The sequence below is a fragment of the Clinocottus analis genome, unplaced genomic scaffold, assembly GCF_023055335.1.
Source record: "Clinocottus analis isolate CAN_PGR_092001 unplaced genomic scaffold, fCliAna1.0.p SCAF_24, whole genome shotgun sequence".
NCBI classification, from domain to species: domain Eukaryota; kingdom Metazoa; phylum Chordata; class Actinopteri; order Perciformes; family Cottidae; genus Clinocottus; species Clinocottus analis.
In genome coordinates, this window is record NW_027175976.1 from 6582729 (window position 1) to 6600453 (window position 17725).

The following is a 17725-nucleotide window of genomic DNA, read 5'->3' on the forward strand; positions in this document are numbered from 1 at the left end:
ATACATCTGTATAGCAAAGATCTTTCTCTCTCACATTACCTTTCTTCATTTCCGAGTCTTGTTTCTGTCTTGTGACTTCTTGTCAATGTGGTTCACTCTCTTTAAGCTGACTTCCTCCACCCTCTCCCATCCTTTCATCTTCGCCATTTGCATCTCCTGCAAGCGTGTGCGGCTTGGTGCACAGCAGTGTGGTTTCAGTGGAGGATGCACAGCGCACTAAAGGGGAGATGGGGACGCTGTGGCCTCTGTAAATGCCCAATCTGTTGCATGTGTGTAGATGCTATCGGCAGTATCATCAGCTGCTTATTTGTCAATGAGTCTGCCTCATTCAGGTTTAAGAAGCAACTACACCAACTTTACACATGAAGTTGTGTTTATTTGTCACTGACTTGCTCGCTTGTTGTTTAAATTATTCTGTGGCTCTTTACATAACTTATATAAAATACAACTTGTGTCCATTTAAAAATCTTGAGAAATAAGTGTAATAAAATACTGATAAATACTGCAATAAAAGCTCTGCATTCAAATGTATACCCACATGAAAGTACATAAGTAGTAAAAACGTTGAGGCCCACCTTAACACCTCGAACAATGCATTGTATGAGTTTATGTGGAGCTTATTATATTAGCGTACTATGTTTTTGATATAAGACCTTGCTTTATCAGATTTTAAGTGGAAGGAAAGCACACTGTGGAGATGTATTCGGATATTTTGCTGAATTAAAGTTAACAATACCTCACTGTGAAAATACGCTTTTATTATTCATCGACAACATGTAATCAGGGTAGTTATAGTATTATTAAACTCATATTGAGGTATTATCACTGATGCCTTTAGTTATGATAGACCTCCCTATTATATACCCTGAGTATGTCATCTGTATCCATGCATCATATGTTATGAGCAAAAGAAAAATAAAGTAGGCTAAATGAACTTGGTTTAGACTATTAGATACACCTGTTGTTCTGCACACTTCAGAGGAGAAGGTGGATATATATAATTATGAATAGTTTTAGAAATATCTTGTTTCGATTCGTGCAATGATACAAATATGGTTATTTGAGGTAATAAGAACATCATTGTTGTTGAGAAAAGAATATAGATTTTCTAGAACAACAGCGCCATCATGTTTCGTTCAGGGTCAGTGCACGTTGTTGGATGGTAGCGACTGCGCAGTCGCACTACTCTACGTAATGACGTAGTCCTTACGTCTCCAACGAGCCGAAAATGGCGGAGTATCTGGCGTCCATTTTCGGCACAGAGAAAGACAAGTAAGTTTTATTTAATATGCATCGTATTTGTCGTGTAAACGGTGCATGTTATAAGGAGTATGATTGTAGCTGCGCTTCTTTGTCGCCAGTTGGACTCAGATTGTAGCCACAGCGCCGCTGAACGCTACAGTCAACCTAACATTAGCAACAGGAAGCTAACTCCGAGCTAACGCATTGAATGAAGCTGCAGCTGCTGCGTGCTGTTGGTTTGCGCCATAATGTGTAATTTTTTTTAGTTAATTACAACATGCGTGAAGATCCTAAACATGCTTTGTGGGTTATTAAATAGCCAGTTAATGTGTAATCAGCTTGTTTAATCAATGGGCTGGGGTGGCAGAATGCCGTTTGCTGGCGGGTTGTTTTGTTCTGTTTCACCGGTGGAGAGCAGCAAACTGCGTCCTGCACACGATTTACTGTCTGCAGTTCGGTTTGTTCATGGTACGTTTATTGCAGTAATGTCACGATTACTTTGTGTGAGACAGCTATTTTTTTTTACATTTCAAAGCAAGTCACGTAAAGTGGCTCCCCTCATTCAAATGAGTGGAAATTGTTTGATCTGATATTTTCAATCGATTAGACGACAATAGACTCATAGACAACCATAAACTCGGTCCACAGTGCACAACACACCATAAACGCATTACAAAGTATAAATAAATACAGAATGTATGTAATTTAACTACACGGCTAGTTGATATTGTCAAGTTACAATCCTTAGTTAGGTAAGCTAAGTCACATGTTGCCTGTGTATATATTGCTAATGCCTAATGTAGTGGTTCCTCTATGCAATAGAGAGCCATCGTTATCTAAACTATGTTATAAACACATCAGTGAACCAAACCATTGCCATGGTGCCCGAAAGAAAGTGCACCAAATCCACTTCTGAAAATAGTCCCCGTAAATACACTCTACTCCCAATACTCTTTTAAAGCAACTTTTTCACAATCCTACGGTAACAAATGTTTTTTCTTCTTTTACAGGGTCAATTGCTCCTTTTATTTTAAAATTGGCGCTTGCAGACATGGAGACCGCTGCTCAAGATTGCACAACAAACCAACCTTCAGCCAGGTGAGGATCCCATCATCGTGTTTCTTCGTAGAATAGTGTATTTCAGTTAATGACATATAATTGTTAATGGTAAATAGGCTGCTGTTATGTGGGCATTACTCCAAGGAGCTTTTCAATTTGCCTCTAATTCAGCCATTAAGACACAATCCTCACTTTCTTCTCAGGATTTTGTGTCTGCATAACTATCAAAAGATATTTTCAAGCTAAAATAGAAGTTTATGATCAGAAATAGCACAAAACTAAACGTTCATCAAAAGAGCCCGTCTGATCACATGCTGCTTTGCTCTTTCTCTTGCAGACCATCTTGATTCAGAACATCTACCGTAATCCCCAGAACAGCGCACAGACTGCGGACGCTTCTCGCTGTAAGTTATAAATTTGTCGGAAAATCTCCCTTTTCTGTTACCTAAAAGTGGTGCTTACATAACAACAGTTTTTAGGTACTGCTTCACCCTTTTTAAATGAAGACCTGGTTGTGACCTTATTATCTGCCAAGTATCCCAAACCAAATATTGAGTTATTCGTCAGGCATTACCTTATACCAACAGAAAGAACACCTGCTCATGATTCTTCCACGCTCTGGAAGAGACACAAACATTACCTACAGACTGTGCTGGTCAGGGTAGAATACTTAGAACTGTGTGTACAGTAAATTTGTTAGCCTAGTCTCCTAGAGTTGAAGCAGTGCCTCTCATGCAGGTAAGTGTAACTGACTTGTGTGTTTTCCTCTTGTCCCCATTTTGGAGTTATACATCCAGAGCATTTTAAAGCATTGCACTCACTCTGCCATTGATACACGATACATTTGTATTTTCAGCATCTCATATGACCGTCTGATTGAGCTGGTAAATTGTCCTTTACTTGGACAAGAGGCTTGTTTTACCTGTGGACTATGAAGTCTATACTACAAAGTTTGCTGTTTCTTATTATGCATTATTAAAAAACACTATTAAAAGCAAGAAAAAAGTGCGCGCCTTAAACTTTTCAGCTTGTATACAAACATGTGACCTTACTGTGTTTGATTGTTTTTGTTTTTCACTCCAAAGATAAGACTAAAATTCTTTTGACCTTGTTTATGTAGCTACGCCTATTCATGCTTCACTAATCAATATGTACGTTTGCCATAGCTTCTAACATAAAACGGGAATTAGTCCAATAATACAGTCAAATCCTCAAACTGTAGCAAATTTTAAGACATTTATCTGTTTATATTATAAAAATGTAATACAAAACAAATGCTAAAAGTAAAGGGAGAGAAGCGAGTATCTCAAAAACATAAACAGTGAGGGTGCAGGCAATACGCTTCTCTTCGAACAATCATAATGATAACAGAGTGGCCATATCTGAGCTTTTTAACGCAGTTTTATCCATCACAAAATTAAAACCTGGAACTGACAACACCTAATATATATCCAAGGGCCGCAATTTACTTACAGAAAAATATCTAATCCAATATTTTCCCTCCTCAGCTCTTTACTTTTGGTTGATTCATGTCACAGAAGTTTGCGTTTTGTATTTCAGACCAATACCCTCTTGAACATTTACCTTCATAACCTTCCAAACTCTGCCCAGTCTGCTGATGGTTTACACTGTAAGTTCTCCTTTCATCTGCAGGACCCTCCGGCACTGACTGTACTTGATTTACTTCATCATACCTCCCCATATCAATTTGGCTGAGTGTAGGAACATTTCCTCCAGAGATTTCTTAACCCATCATTTCCTGGAGATAGAAGAACAGGCCACGTGCTGTTCTGCATGTTTCTCTGGCTTAACTCAATCTAATGTACTATGATGTGTAATAATGTGCACATCTTTGGTGTCAGGTTCATTCATTTTGCTGATGGGTTAGACTTCAAAAGGCATAATTGACTTACTGTTCTTTGCTTCACACTTAACCGTTTCACACCGAGTACACAATTTTTTCTTCTGATTCATTGACGCAGGTTTTTACTAGTGCTGTCCTCAACGTAGGAAACTCTCCTTTATGTTACAGCCAAGTGTTGTCATGCAGGAGTCGAATAGTGTAAAACAAAACAAAAAACGTTCTTTGGTATTATGTCATGGCCCCTCTGCACATGATGTACACATCATTACACAAACAGATTTGTAGAGAAGGTAAATAATTTAAAAGTAAAACCCGACTAACCAGAAGGGAAAAAAACAGGATCCGCTCTAGGCCATTATTAAGACGCATTATTTGTATGTTCCTACAGTTAAAATGTGTTTGTGAAAAGCTACATAGCCCACAAGAAGACTGTCTTTTACCACCAGTTTCCATCTGGCGTTGCCCTGAATCCCTTGTTGATGTTTTGTAGGTGCCGTCAGCGATGTGGAAATGCAGGAGCACTATGACGAGTTCTTTGAGGTTCGTGACCTTTTGTGCCGCCGTCTCTTCTTCATTTCACATGTACGACGAGAAAAATTGTGTTATCTGCTTTTTGTAGCAATGCTCAAGGGAGCAAACTGGCATTGACCAAACACATACTGTTTGTGCTGAAGTAAGAGTCATTCAGGAGCTAATATTTACACAGGAGGAATATGCAACAGCTGCTTTTCTATATGAGAGGTTACCATATTTTTTTATTCCGTTTATTGTCAATTACATTTTTTATAGGTTTTTATATCATTCCGTAACCTCCCTTTGGTGTCTCTTGATATTATTCATTATCATATTTATTATCACATGGTTGAGTGAGAATTTTGATTTGAAACTCCCAAAAAAGTTCAATAACCTTCCTTGTTAACATCCCGTTAAAACTAAGCAATAAGAGCCTGTTTACATCCTTTATGTTTTTGTTTTCCCCCTCTCATTCTTATTTCTGACATAGGAGGTGTTCACAGAGATGGAGGAGAAGTATGGCGAGGTGGAGGAGATGAACGTGTGTGATAACCTGGGTGACCACCTCGTCGGCAATGTCTACGTTAAGGTTGGTTGCTTTAGTCTTTTGACAGTTTATGAATTTTTCTAAATGGTCCTTTTATTGTTACTTTTTTCTCACATTAATTGCCCCAAGTTGTCCGTTATCCTAAGCTGTCCTTGTCTATCTTTACTCTGTGCTCTCTGTGTGAAGTTCCGTCGTGAGGAAGATGCAGAGAAAGCCGTCATGGACCTGAATAATCGCTGGTTCAACGCCCAAGCCGTCCACTCTGAGCTCTCCCCCGTCACTGACTTTAGGGAAGCTTGCTGCCGCCAGTATGAAATGGGGTGAGTGGCACATGGTTAACAATGTGCTCTAATGTAATGACTCCTTTTTAATACAATGATTGTGTCCAATATTTCAGTGACTCTAGAAAAGCAGGAAACACCTCACAGCATGCACATATATGTAACGGTGAATCTTCACGCAGCATTTTTGTTGCTTGTTCATTCTGCTCGTCACTTCTTGTTTCACTGCTGCTACTAAACTGTCTGGGATAGCATCTGATGTGCTATCTGACATGATCAGGACCTTAAGGAGGTTGCCTCCTTAAGAGGCTCTCCCTTTGAAATGACAGTGTGTGGTCAAATCACCACGACAGTAAACTGTACACACTGCACACCGGATGGGTCTCAAGGATCTTATTTCTGCCCCGAGCACCTCTAGCATGTAAATCATGCCCGGCCAGGAGCGAGATATGACTGAAAACATGACAGCTGCATGGGTTCCCTGTGCAAATTATCACATTTTTCTTTCCACTGTCCTTGCACAGTGGGAGGAAACATTTTCTTTTTCTTTTTATGAGTCCCTCAGTGTTTTTCCATTTAATCAGTGGTTTGTTTGCTCTGCAAGTGATAGGACAGACTTGTGTGAGACTGAGGGGAGAGGGGGTAAAGATCATATGTTCTACTTGGTGGACTTTTCCTTGTGGTAATACTTCACCACATGCAAGCCTCGCAAGTTTAACCCAACCCTGTTTTTCCTACAGAGAGTGTACCCGTGGTGGCTTCTGCAACTTCATGCACCTGAAACCGATATCGCGGGAACTTCGAAGGGATTTGTACGGCCGCCGCAGGAAAGGAGGCGGAGGAGGAGGCGGAGGAGGTGGAGGGGGCGGCGGCGGCGGCGGCGGAGGAGGAGGAGGAGGAGGAAGAGGGTACAGAGATATGTTAAAGCTTAGCATTCATATTGGATCAATTGGGATTTGTCAATTAATATTTTTCCTCTCTCCCACCAGCAACCGCTCCGGATCGCGCTCCCGGGAAAGACGCTCCCGCTCGAGGGACCGACCGCCGCCGCGGCGTGAGCGCGAGAGGCCGAGAAGGTCGAGGGACCGAGAGCGCTCTGGACGGTTCTGAAAGAAGCCACGACTGGTCCAATGTCCTACCAATTTCCCCCTCTTAAACCCAGCATTGATGACAAAGTTATTTTCTTTATTGGTGAATCGTTGGAAGTGTTTTTCTTTTATTCCCTTTTTTTAAGACAAGCTTGTGTCGCTTTCTCAATAAAACAGATTTGTAATTCTGCACTGGCACCGCTTGTTTATATGAACATGAGGTTATTTCTTGTCTGATTTTTGGTAAACTGCATGCAACATGACAAATGCATGTATATGAGTCGAGTTTGAGTTCCTGTCAAGAATGAGTGGTAATGATTTTGAAGGCATCTCATTCAAACTGTGTTCCTGGAAAATGTGTAGTCTCACATAAAGACTAAAGACTTTAATAAGGATAAGATATATATCTTATCCTTATTAAAAAGGATAAGATATTGATCTTATACTTATTAAAAAACATAAGATAAGATAGTCCTTTATTAATCCCGCAGTGGGGAAATCGCAAAATTACAGCAGCAAGAGATAGTAGTAAAAAATGAAACCAGTAATAAATATAAGTAAACAGTAAAATGGTAATAAAATCCACAATAGCACTATTATATATACAGGCAGAACAAACAAGAATTTAAAAAATGTAATTTTACTGCACTAGTTTTTGGAAAAACATTTATGTTATACTTTAAGCACCAGTTATTTTTCATATAATCAATCATCACCTCTCTTTTATTACTCTTAAATTTACTAACTTTACAACAATCCCTGGTCTAAATGTACGAACTTTGCATATATATATATATATTTGGCACCAATATGAGAAGGGCTCAATAGGTCACATGCGTCAGAAGTACACGCAGTCAATAAAAGGTAAACAGATGGCGGAGGTAACTTTTAAGGCGTTTTCGCGAACCCTTATTAAGAAATCTGTCCCCTGATTGGTGGAGATGATCAAACAAACGCCCTCGCTGCAGCCAATCAGAGAGGGGCCTAAAACTTTCACCCCTCCCCCTTCGTCCGGTCCACGTGTGTCTTTGTCGACAGGCACTCCCTCCGCATTGTTGTACTGGCTGCCCGTGTACGTGGGGGTCCTCAGTGATTTGTATTTCATTTTACAGGAGTTATCGCATCATCAGGTGAGTGAGAATCAACGAGTGCCTGAAAACATATGCTGCAAAAAAAAAAAAAAATAGTAAATCCATGAGTCAAATCGCCGTGGTTTTCGGTGGGTCCGAATTCTGACGCAACATCGCAACTGCGTAGAAACCATTTTTGTTTCATCGTTTGTCAGCTATTTTGGCTCATTTCTCTGCTTGCACTAAACCCGAACCATGTCGTTTTTGTGTAATTATTCTTCGTTAATTCTCACGGTTACGTTTTGACTTTCCACGATGTCTGCGCTGAACTGTGCATTTTTCGCTTTATTTTATTCCCTCAATATATATATATATTTTAAATTATTTATATTTTTTACATCAGCTGCCTTTTATTTTGACATGCACTTGTCCTGCTATATTTCTACCGGATGTTGTGGCTGTAAAATAGGGCCGCAACGAACTGTTAATGTGACCTTTATTTTATTGACACAGCGACGATGTCAATTGAAAAGACGGTTTTGTGTTTCATCAGCAGTCCAAATTCCAAATAAATGTTTATTATTGCAAAAGATGACGAAAAGCAGCAGATATTCACATGTGAGCAGCTGGAATCAGTGAATTATTGGCATTTTGCCTGAAAAAAAATCACAATTGCTGTAGGATACGCTTATTTTCTGTGAATGTAGGGCTGAATCTAACAAGTGTGAGATCTGCTAATCAACCAAATGTAGTTTGAACTATATTATAAGCATTTAACACATGAGAAGAGAACCTGAGGAGATTTTTTCTTCTTCTTTTTGGCAACTAATCGGCTTCATTATAGTATTAGTGTTCCCACTTAGTTTTCCTCTTTATGACAGCTTTTACACTCGGTAACATTACACCTGTACATTTAATATGTGAGCTCCTGACCATGTGGGTAGTGTCCAGGTGTGTATTCCCTGCTTTCCTGTTTTACAGGCTGTTGTTGTTACTGCCAGCATTCCTGCTGCTCCCATTTGTCCTCCCATTTGTAATGGCTCAACGAATATCTATAGGCTGCTCTTCCCGTGCTGTTGGACCAGCTGATACTTTGATGCTGGCAGAGCAGTTGTTTGACTTTTTTTTAAAATAAAAATTGCCACTGTCCCGTGTTCATTATGCTTGGAGAGCCCTGCACATACCGAAGGAGATTAGAAGTGCTTCAACATAAGCAGATCAGCATGTCTGATAAGTGGGAACGGTCCATGGATTTGTCTTTAGATTGGCTTCGACGCTACTAGGCTCAGATCAGGTGAATTCAGCTCTGTATTGCCTCAGTCTGGATCGGTATTTGAGGATTTGATTCTCGGTTTAAGTGTGGCTTTTTATCAAAACAAACAAAAAAGAAGAAGAAGTTTATTCTTGTTTGAGCCCCTGCACGTCTCTGAGCCGCATGTGCTCTCACAGGAGGATCATATTGCCCCCATGAACCCTGCATGGCCACCAGATACACCACCCTGGTATTCCTACATTTGCCACCTGAATCAGCAGTAAGGCGTCTGGTGGCTGCAGAGATCTGATCTCACGAATCGAAGTAACGTGTGTTGGACTTTTAAAATGTGAAACAAATGAAACAACTCATAGTTTATCTAACATTGGCTCAAATAGTGCTTCACTAACTCCAAAGCATTCTCTCCCACGCAGCGCTGTTAGCTTAAGAAGATGTTGTTTTTCCAGTGCGAGGACGTCGTCTGAACTCAGCCCAAGAGGGGTTTTAACAGCTGGCCTCGCTGTGTGCACTGCGTATTAGTGAAGGTTCATCTGCGCCGCTTTGTGCCCGACAGTGGATAAGCCCAGTGCACGCATTAATACGTTTAGAAAACATCTCCCCATGTGTCGAGGAGTTGATCAGGAACAATTACAGATGACTAGAAAGCTCATCACCATTTATTCAGCTACAAATCCTGGTCATTTGTTTGCATTTTTGCTTGATCAAAATATTTAAACTATTAATCAACGACAAAAATCATTCCAGATTTTTTTCCCCCCATCTTTAAAGCTCCACCGGAATGAACACTCCCGTTTACGATTATGTTGAACATTTAGTTACTCATTTGCGACTTTTACAACATTGTCCAACATTGTAATGACTGGGGAATGAGTCAGTTCAGTTTTTTTTCATTCACAAACACAAAGATAATGTGAGATAGATAAGTACATGTCTACACATTCAACACAAGCAGTAGGAGATTTTGGCTCTTAATACACATTATTGATCTTTTTTCATGCATTAAATGGATGATGCAACATTAACAAAAGCTTGATCAGCCAAGCTTCTGGGACTTTCTTCCTCTCTAAATTTCTGTTTTTTTCAGACCGCGATGAGCAGAATCTACTTGACTAATTTGTTTTGCATACTAAGTAGCGTCTATGTGTCAGAGAGCAAATAGGTGGGGGAAGGTGGGGTTCCAGTGTTATGAAGCTTTATTTATTAGTGTTAGGATGACTCAGCGTTAAAAGAAGAAAGGAGTGGTTCAGTGTTTGTTTTCCATTGGCTGCTGCTTACATGTGGTAACACATCGATGTAGTGAGAATTCATTATAAGCCCTGAACTGGCTGGAGGCTGCCCCCACGGCATGTGCTCAAACATTTGCATAAAGAAAGTTACATAAACCTATTTCCTCTTCTTTGTCCAGGGTGAGCCATGCCGTCAGTCCCCTCAACCAAAGAAACCGCCGTGTGCCCTCACGCCGCCAAGCTGCTCCCCCACAGCAACGGAGATGGCAAACTCCGGGAGGGTTCGTTGCTGCTGAAAGGGGTCGAGAAGCTGACGGTGGACGCCGGGGACCCGAACGGCACCATTCAGATCAACACGAAGAACGTTGCCGAGAGGAAGTGGATCCGGCCCGACCTCCCCAGCCGCTGCACATGGAGCCTGGGAGGGTCCACAGCCGAGTCCCCTCACACACAAGTCCCAAGGTCAGCTCGGTGTCTGAAACAAAAGTAGCGTCTAACATTTGTTATTGTGTATAAATGACTTTTTTTTTCAACCAGTGGCATGTTCTAACTCACGGGAAGTGACTCATACCAATCAAGCTCTCAGCGCCAGAAACAAGTTTTGTTAACTTAGGCGGGTGGGACTGGAAAGAAAACAAGTTGAGTAAGGTTGTTGGTGTCATTGTCTTTGCGGTGCCTCTAAATGAGCCTTTCTCCCTGCTTTCTCCTCCCAGAGCCATCGCTCCAACCATCCTACCAAACATCCTGCACAGGATCGGCGACACTCCCCTGGTTCGCATCAACAAGATCCCCAAAGTGTTCGGACTCAAATGCGAATTATGTGAGTACGCATTATCCCATCAGACGGTATGCACATTAGCAAGCAACTTACATAGAAGACACACAAATATCTTAATGAAAAATACTCAATATATACAACAAAACAGCACAGTGTATTCTTTTAGGAAAGAAAACAATAAAAAAGGGCAAAAATGTGCAGTATATATAAGTATGTACAGTGACTAACTCAACAACAAAAGTGGTGCTAGGGCTGTTGATGTTGAATCAATTGAGGTGATTTACTATAAAGTCTAATAGCTGTGGGCAGGAATGTTCTCCTGTAACGGATCTTTCTGATGCGTGTTTTTGCAGTGGGGAAGTGTGAGTACTTCAATGCCGGCGGGAGTGTCAAGGACAGGATTAGCCTGCGGATGGTGGAGGACGCCGAGAGAGCCGGGGTCCTCAAGCCTGGAGACACCATTATCGAGCCCACCTCTGGAAACACCGGTAATTGTCTGCATGTGTTGCTATGGGGGATGGGAGGTATTTAAAGGTACAAGCGGTATGTTGTTAGATTGAAAGCAGCAGTGTTGTAAAACCTCTATGTGTGTTTTAGGTATCGGGTTGGCCCTGGCTGCAGCTGTGAAAGGCTACCGCTGCATCATTGTCATGCCTGAGAAAATGAGCATGGAGAAGGTGAGTTCTCAGTCATATTAAAACTGTCTCGCAGTCTTTTCCAGTAAACCAAGGTCTCACTACTTCTGTTCAGTCGCCAGGCCGTCTCTGCTGGCCTAAACAGAATGAAAAAGTTATATCTATTTTATAATTTAATTGTTTTCCATAACTACACTACATGTATTATAATTATTTCCCCCTATTTTTTTTTAGCTTATTTTCTCATTGCACAGCTCCCGACTGTTCCTCAGCTCAGGCCAGCAGCACTGACTGTCCCGTAGCTGGTTACGTACAGCTCATCCAATCAGATTTCACCTTTTGTTTCTGTGTGCAAGAGTAGTGCGTTAAACATTAAACAACATGCTAACGGCCGGCTAGCTAGCGTTAATATCTGCTCGCTTTATGGACGTTGTGATTAATCACAGCGCACCATTAACATGTGTGTCCATTAACATGTTATTGGGCAGTGTGTCAGTACACACTCTGGAGCTGAACTCTGATAAACTTTACAACCGCGTCGCTGAACTTTTTTTTAAGGAGAGAGGATGGACTTTGTCTTTAATGAACACAATCTGGTAAGTTTCCTGCTTTTTGTGTTTTTTCATCTGCTGTGGCGTTGTATTGATGTGTTTATGGTGCTGTTTTTACTGGGTGAGGTTGGGCCAATCAGGTGTATCAGTCAGGACGCACAACATCACCGAGGCGAGGTCGGAGGCGTCCGACCGAGCGGCGCTGCGTAACTGTGCGTTGCTCGGCGGGGGTGTCCACTGGTGGTAAAAGCGTCTTCGTGGGTCGGTCCACGCGCCCCGTGTGAGCTCCTTCCGAGCCCAGAATGACGCTCCATTAAAGCGCATTGCTTATGTGGAGCTCGCGGGGCGGTCCCCACGCCCCCCTCCCTCCATGCTTGTGGTGGTGCCGTGTGGCGGAGTGGGTGTCGGCTGTCCACACAGCTGCAATGCCGCGGTCAGCTGTTAAAATAAACAGCTTCTGTTGGTACCAAATCCACGGCCCGCCACTGCTTCTGCTAAATGCAGACAAGGGATGCCCGTGAGCTGGCATAATGTGATGATTGCTATTAAGTGAATAATAGGAAGCAACCTTTGTGGTGTGTTTGTGTCCCCAAATTCTGGTTAAAGGTAGTAAAAAAAGGTGCAAATCCAAGTCCAACGAAAATGACGCAATGTTACAGAAAGACCAATTTTGTGACATTGCATCATTTTCTGACGAACCTGCTGAGATTCTTTGAAACCGTCATAGTGATACTGAAACTTGATGATCCTCACAAGACACAAAATTGTGTCTCATTTGCTCACAATGGCAGTTTATTTGCAATAAAATCAACAGTAAGATGTAGTAAAAACAGGTTTATTTCATCAGCAATGTTTTGATGTATGTATAGCTCAGATGTTTCCTGTTTATTTTCTGAACAGGTGGATGTTCTGAGGGCACTTGGGGCCGAGATCGTCCGCACACCCACCAGCGCTCGCTTCGATTCACCAGAGTCTCACGTCGGCGTCGCGTGGCGCCTGAAAAACGAGATCCCCAACTCTCACATCCTGGACCAGTACCGCAACCCGAGCAATCCTCTGGCTCACTACGACACCACAGCGGAGGAGATCCTGGAGCAGTGCGGTGGTAAAAACATCTTTTAACTGTCTTCATCATAAAATCTTGAAGATGATTGATGTCAAAATGTACTGTTTGTTGCCTCAGCAGAAACCTGAATTTTCTCGTACCTCCTTTCCTCCTTAAAGGAAAACTGGACATGCTGGTGGCGGGAGCAGGAACCGGGGGGACGATCACCGGCATCGCCCGCAAACTCAAAGAAAGATGCCCCAACATCAAAGTAAGTCAAATATAATATTAATATCATATTGCTCACTGTCTTTGGAGTTACTCGTTGATCATGAACGGTTTGCGCTGTCTGCAGATTGTTGGTGTTGACCCAGAAGGCTCCATCCTGGCGGAGCCCGAGGATCTTAACAAGACCGATAAGACCCAGTACGAGGTGGAGGGCATCGGGTACGACTTCATCCCCACCGTGCTCGACAGATCCGTGAGTTCCAGGAGATTTTTTTTCTCTCACTTATCTCCCTTTTCTTACGTTTCCCTAACTCAAAATGTTCCGTTTTATTTTTTTCTCTCTGTCAGGTAATCGATACCTGGTACAAGTCAGACGACGAGGAGTCCTTCAACATGTCTCGCATGCTGATGAGAGAGGAGGGCCTGCTGTGCGGTAAGTGCTCAGGTTCCAACGCAAGCTCCAGACACCTCGGTGAGCCAGCGAGGTTACGAGGTCAGCTAACGTTTCGCTCCTTTACGTGACAGGTGGCAGCTCTGGGACGGCCATGGCGGCCGCAGTAAATGTCGCCAAAGAGCTGAAGGAGGGCCAGCGCTGCGTGGTCATCCTGCCAGACTCGGTCCGCAACTACATGTGAGAATCCCCACACGTCAATACCCAATCAGTATATTTCTGTAATGGCACACTCTTTGAATACTGATCTGTACTGAAAACTACTGAAAACTACAGAAAACTGTACGTACACCTGATTGTTCATTCGGATACTCCAAGTCAATTCATCCTTCATCATCCGACTCTTTTCAAAAAAAGAAAAGAATAATTATCATGAATTCAAATTGTGGGATTTCTGCTTGGGGAACAGGTGGTTGAAACGGTGGAGAGAATATTCTTGAGCTACTCTTAGCTTCCCGCCATAGCCAATCAAAGTAATCTGATCAGTCTCATATATCACGTTGAAAAGTTGGAGCGCTCCTCAGGAATTACACAAATAAGGAAACCGTGTGTGGTTCCAGTTTGATAATCAGGGTCATTGCTGATGATTGCAGATCTTTATTGTGTAAACACAGATGAAGCAAGTATTGATTTTTTTTTTTCCTGTAGGTCCAAGTTCCTGAGTGACAAGTGGATGGTCCAGAAGGGCTTCCTGAGTGAAGAGGACCTCATGGTGAAGAAACCATGGTGTGTGTGAGATCAGAAGGCGTAATATCCTCTTGTGCGAAACCTCTTTCATGCCTGCGCGCGCATCACCCGCTAATTTCTCTCTGTTCGTCAGGTGGTGGAACCTGAAGCTGCAGGGTTTGAACCTGTCCGCCCCCCTCACCGTGCAGCCGACCGTCACATGTCAGAGGACCATCAAAATCCTGAAGGAGAAGGGCTTCGACCAGGCGCCCGTGGTGGATGAGGCCGGGTGAGAGTCCAGAGAGAGAAACTGGCCGACTGCCACGCTGACATTCTGCATGTCTCGACCTTTGTGTTTTATTGCGGTGCCTTGTTGTGCTCCGCAAAGGCGTTAACTTCAACCTGTTTGTGTGTGTACAGGTTAATTCTGGGCATGGTGACGTTGGGGAACATGTTGGCCTGTATTCTAGCAGGCAAGATCAAGGTGTCAGACCCCGTCAGCAAAGTGCTCTACAAGCAGTTCAATCAGGTCAGGCACTCGCTTTAACATCTCTATTCGTGATGCTCTCTGGATGTTTCCTAAATGATTTAAAGGATGATATTGGAGACTAAAGTATTTATTCGGATTAGCTGACAGCAGCAGCCAATGACACCAACCAGTTGAGGGGAGGATCTCCTGGTGAAAAGGCTTTCAAAATAAAGGCTTGGCGGACTCACTAAATGGTTTTAACAAGTCATGGTGTAACTGGAGTTGGTCCAAAACCAATTGTAAAACAAGATAATACTACAATCTAATTTTGCCAAGCAACTGTAAATAAAAAACGTGATAGCGAGAGGAAACAGTTTTTGACTCAGTGGAAATAAACTGAACAATTTTCCCTTCAGTAAAAGTACCAAAATTAAATTGCTGGCAAATTTCTTACTGATCCAATACATTTCATGCCACTTGATCACAAGTTGCTTTCATTTTAATAGAAATAATTCTAATGTATAGTTTTATTTATTGTCCTCATTAAGTGCTTGCCTTTTTTTTTCTTTTATAGATTCGTCTGAATGATAATTTGGGAAAGTTATCCCGCATTCTGGAGACTGACCACTTTGCCCTGGTGGTGCATGAACAGATCCAATGTAAGTACATTTTTAAACAGTCATACGAACACGCTTCCTACATTCAAATGCGCTCATTTACTTAAGACCTTTGACTCACCCCAGTGGTTGTGTGGAAAAACACACTGGAGCAGAAAGCAGTGCAAAACGCGCCGTTGAGAATAAAATCAGTATAATTCTAAAGACTCAGATTAACAGCATTTTATTGATCTAATTTGTGGCACACGATCACGACCAGTGTCTATAGTCAAAACAATTTGGCTGAGTTTATATCTGCAGGGTCAATGTCTTTCTCAAGGACACACTGTTGACTGCTGCAGCTCAAATGTTCAAATGTTCTGATCCTTCCTCTCTAACACAAAAGTACTAAAGCCCCGCTGCAGAGCCAGCATCCTGATGCATTTGTGTGACTTGTGTCCAGTGTCATAAACCATCCTATTTTCCATTGATTGAAGTTGTTGAATAAGATAAAAGCAAACATATTTATTTACTGAGTCAATTCTCAATCTGCAGGATTTATAAGCATTTCCTCTTCTCTTCATCTCCTGTATTATAACAATAATAATGATAATAATAAAAGCTGCACACAAACTAACTGAAATATTGTGTAAATTCTCCTACTTTATACACATTTTAGGGGCACTGTTACATTTTTAGATATTGAATTAGTGGCAACACTTTGAATACAAATGTTTTTTAATTTTATCAAACATTCACACTTGAAAATAAAGGACAACTCATCAAGCATGCTAGTCATTCCTAGCAACACTTCTCATCCTCTTCATCATGTTTTCTTTCGTATTGTTCTTTCACCAGACTTGACGGACGGCTCTCCGTGTCTGAAGCAGATGGTTTTCGGGGTGGTGACGGCCGTTGACCTGCTCAACTTCGTCACGGGCCGGGAAAGGAGAGAGCGCTCCATGTCGGAGTCCACCGACGAGCTGAACTGAACTGATCCAAACCACTTGTACATTTCTCACGCTTAAAAGAAAAACCAGACACCATGACAAGTTTGGTAGATGTATTTTAAACATGGCAAATAATCTTGTGAAGATTTTTGATTGAGGTTGCCTTTTTAAAAACAAAAAAAAGTCTGATTAATTTGTGTTTAAAGTTCTAATAAGCAAAATATGTCTTGCCACGATGTCAACTTGTTATACGGTTACTTATTATTTTAAACGGTTGATTATGACTCATTATATGTGGTTGTAGTGCTCAAAGGAAATCTGAAGTTTGTATTTTAGTTTTCTAACTTGGGTCTTGGGTGGAGGCGTCTGCGTTGGTGATTTTATTTGTCTGATAAGTACACGATTGTTTCGCTTTGGCCTTTTGTATCAACCTAACAGCAGATATGACGCATAGTTTTAAAGCCACATTCAATCATTTAAAAAGAAAAGACAAGTAGATAGCTGCTGTATATACGCACATTATCTTTCCAGTGCTGCTCATGATGTGTTGCCTTTTCATTTGTGTTGTACAAACACAAAAACTGTAATAGGTGATCGGATTTCTTTAAAATTATGTGGTGTTGTTTCCCGTTCCTTTTTCCAGCGCCTGAGGTGTAACTGTAAAGTTGCCTCGAATATTTAATCCAAACGGTGTCTGAAATGTTTTGTATTGCGTCTTTTTTGTCCTCAATGAATGTGTATGATTTAAATAAAGTTTAAAGGAATTCTTTGACTGCTTTCAGACAATTTTTTGTTTTAATAAATTGTGCCTTATTCAAGAGACTTATGAGACTTATTCAACTTAAAAAATTTCTCCTTGGAGATTAATAAAGTACTTTTCATTCATTCATTATATATCACATAGATGTATATTAATGAATGTATTATATTATATATATAATATAATTCATATATAATTATGAAATGACAAGTATACGATTTCACAGTAATGTATAGTTGTGTTAATTAATTGAGATGTATGCACTACGTTTTTTGACATCAGAATGACTCTAATGGCCTCGTTTATGAATTGTCCACGTTTATGCAAAGTGACGTGAACTAAAAAAAATTAACAGTCATTAAGCGCTGTGTTTGTGTCTGCCATGTGGTTTGTGGCGCATGTAATAGGCTCCTCGCTGTCCCGTGATGGCGGG

General features: G+C 41.5%; 2 protein-coding genes across 2 annotated transcripts; both read left to right on the forward strand.

Annotated features, from left to right (window-relative positions):
• The first annotated feature begins 1169 nt into the window (after positions 1-1169).
• LOC137794063 (splicing factor U2AF 35 kDa subunit-like) lies at positions 1170-6784 on the forward strand. The gene is made up of 8 exons (XM_068590650.1): positions 1170-1272; positions 2253-2340; positions 2639-2705; positions 4656-4705; positions 5169-5267; positions 5412-5545; positions 6247-6414; positions 6496-6784. The coding sequence occupies exons 1-8, from the start codon at positions 1229-1231 to the stop codon at positions 6614-6616; spliced, it is 771 nt and encodes a 256-aa protein (XP_068446751.1). The 5' UTR covers positions 1170-1228; the 3' UTR covers positions 6617-6784.
• An 814-nt stretch (positions 6785-7598) lies between these two features.
• Positions 7599-17301, forward strand: cbsa (cystathionine beta-synthase a). The gene is made up of 15 exons (XM_068590889.1): positions 7599-7724; positions 10343-10625; positions 10877-10983; positions 11295-11429; positions 11539-11618; positions 13028-13232; positions 13352-13443; positions 13528-13653; positions 13749-13833; positions 13926-14031; positions 14500-14577; positions 14672-14806; positions 14938-15046; positions 15561-15645; positions 16441-17301. The coding sequence occupies exons 2-15, from the start codon at positions 10351-10353 to the stop codon at positions 16572-16574; spliced, it is 1752 nt and encodes a 583-aa protein (XP_068446990.1). The 5' UTR covers positions 7599-7724; positions 10343-10350; the 3' UTR covers positions 16575-17301.
• Positions 17302-17725: the final 424 nt, after the last annotated feature.